Consider the following 11,307-nt stretch of genomic DNA (forward strand, 5'->3'; position numbering starts at 1 on the left):
GGATGTCCAGCTTCACCGTTGGGAGAACAGGTTGGGCACTTTAGCGGTGGTCAGCCATTTGACTCCCATTAAGGATTACATGCGCTGGTATCATCAGATCACACGCCGATTGATTGGTAACCCAGCTTTGCGTCCCCCTGGAATGTAGGATACTCGAAGACTCGCGGGCGGACGAGGCATTGGTAAGTTTATCGTATTTAGATTTATTTAATTGCATTAATTGTTACGTTTTAAAAAATAACTCTTTTTTTTCTGTTGAACACAAATGCAGCTGGTGGCCGTACAACGTTTACGCATCTTGGGGTTAGAGCATATGTCTTCCCCTGGGCTTGCGGGACTTGCGACGGAGATGGTACGGATATCAGAGGATGGTATCCGGCAGGCAGGCGAGATTAGGCGCAAGGAGGAGCCCGCTCCCGGAGGGCGACAATCGGGGCGGCGCCGGGAGGAGGACCGGGTGCTCCCGGGGGCGGCCGTCTTTGCGGCAGAGGACACCGTCTTTGCGGGGACGCCGTTCGCATAGAGGCCGCGGTGCTGCTGCTAGAGGACCTGGTGGTGGAGGACACCATCTGGTAGATGAGGCTGATGAGACCGATCCCATTCCAGAGGGCGTTCACGGTCTAGTCCATCCGCAACCGTTCTAGGCTGGTGGCAGCTCACCTGGGGACTCACCTACGTTTATGCCGGCGCTCTTACTTGCTGAGATACCCGAGTAGCCATCACAGCCGAGCCAGAATGCATACATGGAGGAGCGTGATAACGTTGATTGGGCGGCGTTACACGCTTCATTAGCTGATGAGCGGCCTGTGAGGAATTTAGAGGGAGTCAGGATTCTTGACTTCGATGAGTTTTTGATCCCGGTTAGTATTTAAAATACTTATTTGTTCATTTAAATTATTTATTTAAATATATATATATATGTTACTCATTATTTAGTAATATTTTATATTTTAGGATTCGGCACCAGCGGGTCCACCAGAGCCACCCACTTAGGCGTTTTCTCATGGGTCTGCCGAGCCAGCGGTGTCTTCCATATGACTACCGAACCACAGGTAAGCTTTTTATTAAAATTTCTTTTATTCAATATAAGGTCAATATTTAATATATATATTTGATTATTTAAAGTACTTATTTTAAATATGTATGTTACTTATTATTATTTTTTCTTTTTTTGATATTTTAAGATTCGGCGCCAGTGGGTCCACAGGAACGACCCATTCAGGAGCATTCTCATTAGCCTGCCGAGGCAGACGTGTCTTCTCATGAGACTATCGAGGCGCATGTAAGTTTTTTACTTAAAACTACTTTTATTCAATATAAGGTAAATATTTATTTAATTTTTATAACCTTTACTTGGACTTCGAACAGCATCTCGTCCAGGAGACTACCTCATATTCACCACCACACCCATCTCAGGAGCCTACTCAGGCGCCCGTTGACACACAGGTTTGATTAAATAAATAACGTTAATGTATTCAATATAAATAAGAAATGGTACTAATTATTATATACTTTTTAGGTTCATCCTTCGGCGCCTGAGGTGGCGACTCCCGACGAGGAAGAGGTCGAGTTTTCAGACCTAACTTAGCCTGAGGTTCTGAGCGTGCCAGCGGGACCAGATCCCAAGAAGAAGCACGTTCTAATCAAGGGCGCACGGGCCAGGAGAGGGGAGATGATCATGACTTGGAGCGCCAGGTTATTAAGAGGAAAAAGGGTGATGGAGACGATGGCGAGGGCGGTGGGGATGGCATGAGGCTTAGGCCTAGGGATAGTCTCCGGCATACTACATGTGGGACTCATCCTCGATAGTGTATATACATTAGTGTTGTGCAATTTATCGTAAATATTATATATTTTTTGCATATTTATACATATTATCTTAGTTTTTATTATTGTTTATAATTTCACATCCTAAATTGATAATAAAAAAAAACGTGACACATTCGAAATAAAGTTAAGCATTAATTTAAAAATAAGACGAAACCCTAAAAGATAAATAACGTAAAGCTAATGACTACAAGTCTTCAAACAAAAAAGGACTTCGAGCACTTGTCAACCACTAAAACGACAATCCAAAGTATTGCGTATTCTTGATGTATTGAGCCTATTTTATTAATTGTACAAATATAAGTAGGGTTCTATATAAAATATTGAAGTTCCGGAGTCTCAAAGCATGATTAATATACGGTTAAACTACGTAAAAAGGAGTGAAAATATAATAAGAGTTTGGAAAATGGCGGACTACTATAGCGCAGTAAAATAATGCGCTATAGATGAAAGTCAACTATCAATAGCGCATTATTTTACTGCGCTAAAGGTCCTTCCAGTTAACTGCTATAGGGCAGTAAAATAATGCGCTAAAGCACTTAACGGAGCCGTTACGGTTAAGTGCTTTAGCACAGTATTTTACTACGCTAAAGGTACTTTTGTAACTTTTTTTTTGTTGGGGTATTTTGGTTTAAAATAATTTTTTTGGGGGCATTTTGGTTCAAAATATTTTTTTTGGGGGTATTATTTAGTGTTAACACTGTAACTCGAAACAATTTATATGACATGTTTATGATCACAAAGATTCAAGGATATATGGTTGTCACACACATTTTTAATTTAAGCTCACAAGATTCAAAAGTATTTCCTTAATTCTCTTAAATTTTGTGCCCAATATTCAAACTTAGACACATAAAATGAAATTGAGTAGTATTATATTTGTAAAAAATATGTTTCACTCTAATAGTAATATGAGTATTTATTTTACTCCATCCGTTTCAATTTATTTATCTGGTTTTGATTTGGCACAAAATTTAAAAAAGTAAAGAAGACTTTTGAATCTCGTGATGTTAAACAAAACATATGTAGAATCTATCAAAATGCTCTTTAATCTTGTGGTCTTAAACATATCACGTGAAAAGTTAGAATTAAAAAGTTGTCAATAAAAGAAAGAAATATTCTTTTTTAAACAAACTAAAAAAAGGTAAGAAAAACAAATCGAAGGGGAGGGAGTCATACATATTCAATCAAATACTCTCTCGTTCACTTGTTCTTTGTTCACTATAGACTTTGCTATAGACTTTGCATATCATGATACTCATATTAAGAAATAAGAAATGAAGTCTTAATTTATCATGAAATTATACATAAAAGGATTAATTGATGCATTTTTTTTAATAAATTTAAAAAATAATTTGAAATGAGTAATTAATACTCATTTCAAATTATACATAAAAGGAGGGTACATGAATGCCGCTGTATACAGTAAAAGTATACATATGTATAACGATCCCCAGGTAACAACTGCCAACAATTTCATTGGTGTCTCCCTTTCGGTACTGCCAAAGCTCAACTATCCCTTGCCCTCCTTTTTCCTCTTTCATCACACACACACACAGAGAGTTATTTTATTTCCCTACGATCTAGGGTTTTGAATAATAATCATGGGGGATTGGCAGCAGTATCTACAATCAGTCATCTTCGGTCTTATTTTCTCTTTCCTTCTCGCTAAACTCTTCTCTATTATCTTCGCTTTCCGTGACGAAAATCTTCGTATTACACGTGGCGATGTTTCCAACGAAGACGAACCCAAAATTCAATCGGACGATACGAATACTAATACTAGTGCTGCCGAGCCGCTAATTCAGAGTAACAACGACGTCGTTTTGAATGAGAGTTCGGATAGTGATGATGATTGGGAAGGTGTAGAGAGTACTGAGTTGGATGAAGCGTTTAGTGCTGCTACTGCCTTTGTGGCTGCTACGGCTGCTGATCGGTCTCATAAGGTATCGAATGAGGTGCAATTGCAGCTTTATGGACTTTATAAGATTGCTACTGAAGGGCCTTGTACTGCTTCTCAACCATCCGCTCTCAAAATGACTGCTCGTGCTAAGTGGTAATGCGATGGAAGATACGCGTTTAATTGTTTTGATGTGTTGGATTTAAATGCTTTGGTTGTTTAGTATGATGTTAGTTTAGCTTGTCATTTGCTTACTTTATGACTGTTGTATTTGCTCAGATAGTTTGATGACATTTGTTGGTAAATCTGATTGGATCTATTATAATATATCATGTTACATGTCCTTGTTAGCTTAGTGATGGAAAAGTAACTCAAATAGTGAACTTTTATGATACATGTGATTAGCAAATTAACTAGTTTGAGAGGGACCTTGCACTGCCATCCACTCGCAAAATGACTGCTCATGCCAAGTGGTAATGCGAATATTCGCCTCTAATTGTTGTTGCTGAACCTGAATTTTAATGCTTTCGACGTTTAGTATGGTTTTAGAAAGCTTGTCATTTGCTTGATACTCCCTCCGTCCCAATTTAGGTGTATTAGTTTGACTGGACACGGAGTTTAAGAAACAAATGGAGACTTTTGAATCTTGTGGTTTTAAATTAAAGATGTGTGTTGTTCGTTAAATCTTGTTCTCTTAAACTTGCGGTGTAGAATGTTGGAATTGGAAAACTTACTAAATATAGAAAGAAACACTCTTTTTAGGACAGACCAAAAGGAAAGTAAGAAACTTAAATTGGGATGGAGAAGTTTGAATGTACAAGTTCTTTATGACTGTTGTACCTGCGTAGATAGTTTGGTGACGTTTGTTGGTGAATCTGAAACTCTGGTTTAGAGAGAGAGAGAGCGAGCACTATTGGATCTATTATAAGATATCATGTTACGTGTCCTCGTTATCTGAATGAAGGAAGAGTAGCTCAAATAGTGAACTTTTATGATACATGTGATTAGCAAATTAACTAGTTTGAGTTTTGCGACTGAGGAACCTTGCACTGCTCCACACCCATCCGCTCTCAAAATGACTACTCATGCCAAGTGGTAATGCTCTGGAAAATCCGCCTTTAATTGTTTTTGCTGACCATGAATTTAAATGCTTTTGACGTTTAGTATGATCTTAGTTTAGTTTATCATTTGTTTGATACTCCCTTCATCCCAATTTAAGTGTCTTAGTTTGACTGGGCACAAAGACCTTTGAATCCCGATGTCTTAAATTAGAGATGTGTGTAGTCCTTTAGATCTTGTGGTCTTAAACTTGCCATGTAGAATGTTGGAATTGGAAAACTCACTAAATATAGAAGGTACTCTCTTTTTAGGACAGACCAAAAAGGAGAGTAAGAAACTTAAATTGGGATGGAGGGAGTAGTTAGAATGTAGAAGTTCTTTATGACTGTTGTATTTGCGTAGATAGTTTGATGACACTTGTTGGTAAATCTGATACTCTGGTTTAGAGAGAGAGCGAGCACTATTGGATCTAATATAAGACATCATGTTTTTTTTTTGGTGAAGATATATAAGACATCATGTTACGTGTCCTTGTTATCTTAATGAAGGAAAAGTAACTCAAATAGTGAACTTTTGTGATGCATGTGATTAGCAAATTAAGTAGTTTGAGTTTCGTTAAAAAGAATTACATCTTGATAGGAGTGCTAAGACTAGATACCGATGCAAAATTACCAGTGCAAGAGGATACATTTAAATGTTGCCAACGTAGCCTAAGAAATAGGGAATCATATTGCGCTGAGACTTATTAGGGTAAGCAACTAAAGGCTATTGTTTCCTTAGTGGAATGTTGGATGATAGCGAAGGTTATGAAATTGATTTATGAAAATTTACTGTTAGCTATGATAAACAATAGGATGATAATAAGAGATGAGTTAAGTGGAAGTTTAGTATGGAAGTTCCTGAGGACTTCTCTGATACCTTGCTTGGAAAATCAAATTGTTCTGATTCCGGTTTGTTTTGAATAAAGTTGCTTGTGGCATCTTTCACAACATGATTCCGCTATAGTAATCATCTAGAAAAAGAAATCTTCCAATGCATGAGAGATATTTTCTCAGATCTCAATGGCGTGATCTGGCTTGAGAAAGAGTTTTTCTTTTAAAACATACTGGCTGTAATTCTTTTTGTACTTGATCAAAAAACTTATTTGGGGGTTGGGGTCCGCTTCTCCTTGAAATCCCATTTGAAAAACAGCATATACTAGGCTGGTAGCCTTTCTCAAAGCTTTAACAGTGGAAAAATGTAAGGTCATCAAAAGAAATCCTCTTAACTTATTTTCTAAGTTTTTTTGATAGATCAAATGTTTTCTAAGTTATTAGTAGTATATTTGGTTCCTCTCTCTTGCCTGACTGATGCTAAGATTTACTTTGATCATATATTAGGAATGCATGGCAGAAATTGGGTACCATGCCTCCTGAAGAAGCCATGGAGAAGTATCTTGATATCGTGACTGAATTATATCCTTCCTGGCTTGATGGGTCTGCAAATGTAAGACACACATCTGTTGTTATTAATAGCGCTCTGTCATGTCTTTGTTTTCCTGTTCTTAATAAATTTACTACTTTTTTTTTCTTGCTGCTCTTGTTTTCTTATTGCTCTTTTGCCTCCTGAACATGCTCGAATAGAAAAAGAAGGGCGAAGAAAGTAGCGGTGCACGTAATGCAGATTCTAGAGGGCCAATGGGACCGGTTTTCAGTACCTTCATTAGTGAGGAGGAATCCGAAAATGAGTTGTAAGGTTTCTGAACTTGTGTGAACTTAAACTTTTGCAGTCTGTGGTTTTTGTTTATACTGTGACTTGCATAACAAATTTAAATGTGCCCCTCTGGGGAAATCATGCACTCCCTATGTCCTGAAAATATCCTTGCTAAGCCACCCAAATAAGTGTTGCACTTTCTTAAAGGAAGGTTTTAATATGTTTTATGTAACTCAACGGTTGTAGGACCCAATTTTACTATTTAAATACATTGTACTCACATTTTCTCCTAACAAAGAGTAAGCAACTCGTCTTCTTCAAGCAAGCGTATGGAGTACTATCATATGTAGTACTATCAAAATGGGAAAGGAGAGGAGAAAAATTAGAATTAAATGGTTGTATAAGTACGCCATGGTTCTGTTCCTTTTTTATGTCCAACCCCTACCCAGTAATAGTTGAATTTCCTACCTAAAATTACTCTACTGTCAAAGGAAATCTTAACAGTTTCGCTTGAATCAACCAAACTTTATTGTGAGTTCTAACCCTGAAGATCTTTCACTAATTGGCTTGGCAAAAAGATCAGCCCGGTGCACAAAGCATCCCGCATTTACGCAAGGTCTGGGGAAGGGCCGCACCCTAAGGGTGTGATATAGATAGCCTACCCTAATGCAAGCATTATTGACTGCTTCCACGGCTCGAACCCATGACTTATAGGTCACACGGAGACAACTTTACCGTGGTTCCAAGGCCCCCCTTCACTAATTGGCTTGACAGTTTAACTTTAACCTAGTCATTGTTCTTTTGGACTTCTGTAAAATGGGTACTGGGTACGGCGCGATTGTCGCCCTTTCTTCTGTTCGAGTAGGACGGTCTTTGACAAGCTGCTATGGGCTAATTAGTCTATAACTAGTTCGTCTTCGCATCAAAAAGCAGAAACATGCTTTGGAGTTTCACTCTGATATTCTGGTTTGTTTGTAGAGTTTGTTTTGTCTTTTAATCGTAATTTATTTTTCCTGCACTAGGAGGCAAATGGTGCTAACAAAGTAACGACATCTAATCTTTGTCTTAACAAGTTTTAGTCCTTATTTAACTACTTTTGTCTTGTTTATCTGGAGGATGAACTTTTGAACTAGCTGTACTTTGTTGGTGATTTTCAAGTTGTGTAACTTTCTTTGTTTATTTTGTCTTTTATCTACATGTGTCTATTTCGGGAAGAAGAAATCTGATAAATCACATGCTCACTATTTCTTTGCAGAAAATTAGATGAAATACATGCCTTTGCACGAGAAGGGGACGAGGAGAACTTGCTTAAGTGCATTGAAAGTGGCGTTCCTGTGAATGTGAAAGGTTGGTTCTCAATGTGATATATAAAATTCTTTTGAAGTACTTGTGGTGTTCTAATGTTGATACATTTGATTCGCTATTATTTGTATTGTTTATAGTTTTTAATTAATGACCAACTCTGAGGACTGGTCAGTCTTCTTTGAAAGAAGATGATTCTCTTGCACTACTACGAAGAAAAAAATTTAAATAGAGTGAACTGGAGAAAGTTTAGGGTGGGCGAGTGTGACCTAAGACTTGGAACTTGAATGATGTCTACCAGGAACTTGTAGTGCAGCTTTTGCTCTCTTGCCATTTGTTTGATGTTCCTCCTGATTAAAATTTCTTTCTTGAAATGATTCCAGACAGTGAGGGTCGTGCCCCGTTGCACTGGGCTGTAGATCGTGGTCATCTCAGCATCGCTAAATTGCTTTTAAGCAGGAATGCCGATGTAAATGCCAAGGTACATATAATTTTCAATATAGCCAAGGTGCATATAATTTTGCATTACGCTGAACCTCTAATCTTGTTTCATTTGGTAATTTAATATTATATATACTTTGTAGGGCTTGTATTTTGTTGCATGATTTGTTTCATTTGAAATCTTAAAAGTGTCATAACCTTACTTGAAGTAGCTGTAATTTTCTTGTTTATTCATCCTCTCCCCCCTCTCTCTCTCTCTCTCTCTCTCTCTCTTCCCCTCACTCTCTTCAATATAGTGTTTTTGAGATTTTTTCATTTTGTTGGAACTAAAAGAGAGGCAAAGAACAATATAGATGCAAGATTTGCAGAGAGAGAGAGGAAAGAAGACTACTGTGCTGAAAGCTTCACTAAACCTAGTGAGTCGTAAAATTGCATTGTCTGACCATGGAATCACAAAGCATGATGAGGTCAATAGTGTGCCAAAATACACCCAAATACATGTGAGGCAGATGGTTTAAGGAAAACCCTAACATCAAGCAAACTCAAGTGTGGCCTATGCTTTAAAGGAAACCTACTGTACACAAAATGCAAGTGGCACATAAGAATGTTAATTTTACCTGAAAACCTAATGTCACTCAGAATGCAAGTGCAGTATGAGAAACAGCCATGTCTTACCTCAAACCCTAATATTACTCGAAACATAATTAAAACGGGTGTACATGTTGTAACTCTTGGCTAGTGGAATTGTCATAGAGAGCTAAATCAAAGTGGTCTTCATCCATAGTTTGTTTCCCTAAAGGTCTGTACCTTGGGAAATATTAGATTAGAGCTTATGTGGCTGCAAATTCTTTAGCTGGAAGGTTAGAGTTTGTAGAACTTGGTTATAAGCATTGGAGCTCTTTAACTCTTCAATTTGTTTCCAATGTCTCTGGGTGCATCTAGTTTCCTGCTTTTGTGATACATGACTTACAAGAAGTTGTTTTGATCATTGAAGGACCTTGAGGGCCAGACGGCACTGCATTATGCTGCTGTTTGTGAAAGGGAAGATATTGCTGAGTTTCTCGTAAAGCATGGTGCTGACGTAGAGATTAAGGATAATGAAGGTGACTGCCCTCGTGATGTCTGCGAGTTGCACTGGCCTTGGTTGCAGCAGGCAACTGCCCACAACTAACGTACAGCATATTTTGTTCTTTTTTCTCTGTTTCTACTGATCGATCATGTTACTGCTGTACATGCTTATGTAGAACCTATTTCTCATCTTCCATGAAGGGATTTTCTCTTCTAGATTTTAGTAAAGTAAAGCATGCTATCTCTTGTAGCTTCTGTGCTGTCAGTTATAAATGGAGCATGGAGCAATAAGATTGCTTCAAGAAAGGAGTAACCGGACATAAAAATTGATTGATTATTTTGCTTTTGAGGCTACTACATTGGTTGCTTACCCTTCTGAATGTCAGGGTAACATTGTTTCTAATTGGAAACTGGAAACTATAATATTATTAATTACACTATCTGGTTTGTGTTTTACATTATTTGTTAGCCATGTACGATATCTCCTTTGCTCTGCCAATTCATCATGTGCAGATGATTGAATCTCTAACTCGAAGTGCGGTTAAGGAAATGCTCAGATTACCGTCAATAGGCATCCTCAGTTGTTCTGACTTAACCACTTGATTCTTGAAGCATTGGCTTCTGACGCTTACTGGGGTAGTTAAATTATACTCCCGTTTTAGTTTATGTGAGTATTGAGCATGCAGTTTAAAAAAAGAAAATGAAGACCTTTGAAACTTTGGGTCTCAAACTTCCAATCCTTAAGAATCCCGGAATCAGTGTTGAGCAAGGTGTTTTGTGAGAAGAGCGTGCTTTTACTTAGTTGTAGGATAAATGAAGTTAAAATTTTTAAATTTGGAAAGGGATAATTCGCACAAGCTGGAACGAGGAGAGTATTTAACGAAGTAGCATACGGGTTCAACTTTGATTGAGAGTTCGTTTGGATGGGCTTATGGTTTTTAACTTACATTTTTTTGCACGGCTTGGCCTTCAAAGGCACCAGTCTTTAATTTTTGTCCCTCAAATTGTTGCTCTTTAATTTTGCCCTTCGCTTAAAAATTCATGAGTTTCGGGTTCGAACCCTCGCTCAATCAAAACTTAAAAAAAAATCGCAAGGTAGAGTTTTGGATTCAAATTCTACCTTGAGGACAAACATGCATGAAGGCGAACTGCCTTAAGGTAGAGTTTTGCAGGCAAATTTTGTCTTGTGAAATTCAAACTCTGTCTTGCGATTATTTTTTAATTTTTTATTGAGCGGGAGTTCGAGGAACTCATGGTTTTTAGGTGAAGGCCAAAAATTAAAGACCACCCCCGAATAAGGACAATCGTGCAAATTGCCCTTTGACTTATGACTTTTGGCTTATTTTTGTCATCTTGACTTAAAAACAAGTGCTTAAAAACATTTTTTGATCTTACCCAAGCACTACAAAAGTGATGAAGAGTTATTTTGGCTTAAAAGCACCTAAAAAAAAAAAAAAGGCAATCCAAATAGGCTCTAAATTAGATACTCCCTCCGTCCCATAATAAGTGTCACCTTAGCCAAAACACGCATATTAAGAAACTAATAATGCAATGTGAAATTTACTAAATTATCCCTATATAATAAAAATAAATTACTTTTTCCTCTTGGTAAAGCATGCACAAGTAGTAATACTTTTTAACATTAGGAATCCAACAATATAAAGTTACTATGTGACTTGATGTTACTTTAACTTTTCAGTTTTTATCTAAGGATAGAGTTGAAAAAACTGATCACTTATTTCAGTTTTTATCTAAGGATAGAATTGAAAAAACTAATCAACTTATGTCTTGATTTTCTAAGATGACACTTAATATGAGATAATTTTTTTTTTACTAAAGTTACACTTATTATGGTAGGGAGGGAGTAGTATATAAGCTTTACTATGCTTGGCAATGCCCAATATGTTACTTTATCCGTTCACTTTATGATTCAAGGAAAAGCACGGTCTTCAGACGAAACATTCTTGTTCTTGTTAAACATTGGTCACGAAATTCTTGGGTTTGTTGGTTCTTCGGAT

At 37.4% G+C, this 11,307-nt stretch overlaps 1 protein-coding gene and 1 long non-coding RNA gene across 3 annotated transcripts; both read left to right on the forward strand.

Annotated features, from left to right (window-relative positions):
* Nucleotides 1–1,161: 1,161 nt before the first annotated feature.
* Nucleotides 1,162–1,811, forward strand: LOC132058282 (uncharacterized). The gene is made up of 3 exons (XR_009415233.1): nt 1,162–1,282; nt 1,369–1,446; nt 1,520–1,811. It is a non-coding gene; the product is annotated as an uncharacterized LOC132058282 (long non-coding RNA).
* A 1,464-nt stretch (nt 1,812–3,275) lies between these two features.
* Nucleotides 3,276–10,073, forward strand: LOC132056395 (acyl-CoA-binding domain-containing protein 1-like). Of its 2 annotated transcripts, none has more exons than XM_059448568.1 (7): nt 3,276–3,883; nt 6,166–6,271; nt 6,409–6,515; nt 7,734–7,825; nt 8,164–8,261; nt 9,216–9,393; nt 9,759–10,073. In XM_059448568.1, the coding sequence occupies exons 1-6, from the start codon at nt 3,432–3,434 to the stop codon at nt 9,390–9,392; spliced, it is 1,032 nt and encodes a 343-aa protein (XP_059304551.1). In that variant the 5' UTR covers nt 3,276–3,431; the 3' UTR covers nt 9,393; nt 9,759–10,073. The 2 variants fall into 2 exon arrangements, with proteins under 2 accessions (XP_059304551.1, XP_059304550.1); XM_059448567.1 differs by having other exon boundaries at nt 9,803–10,073.
* The last annotated feature ends 1,234 nt before the right edge of the window (nt 10,074–11,307 follow it).

The sequence above is a fragment of the Lycium ferocissimum genome, chromosome 5 (assembly GCF_029784015.1).
Source record: "Lycium ferocissimum isolate CSIRO_LF1 chromosome 5, AGI_CSIRO_Lferr_CH_V1, whole genome shotgun sequence".
NCBI classification, from domain to species: Eukaryota; Viridiplantae; Streptophyta; class Magnoliopsida; order Solanales; family Solanaceae; genus Lycium; species Lycium ferocissimum.

Excerpts from the sequence above, each read along its gene's own strand:
- LOC132056395 (XM_059448568.1), top strand. The coding sequence starts at position 3,432 with ATGGGGGATTGGCAGCAGTATCTACAATCAGTCATCTTCGGTCTTATT. Across the intron at positions 3,884-6,165 it reads ATGACTGCTCGTGCTAAGTG|GAATGCATGGCAGAAATTGG; the intron begins GTAATGCGATGG and ends ATCATATATTAG. Across the intron at positions 8,262-9,215 it reads ATGCCGATGTAAATGCCAAG|GACCTTGAGGGCCAGACGGC; the intron begins GTACATATAATT and ends TGATCATTGAAG.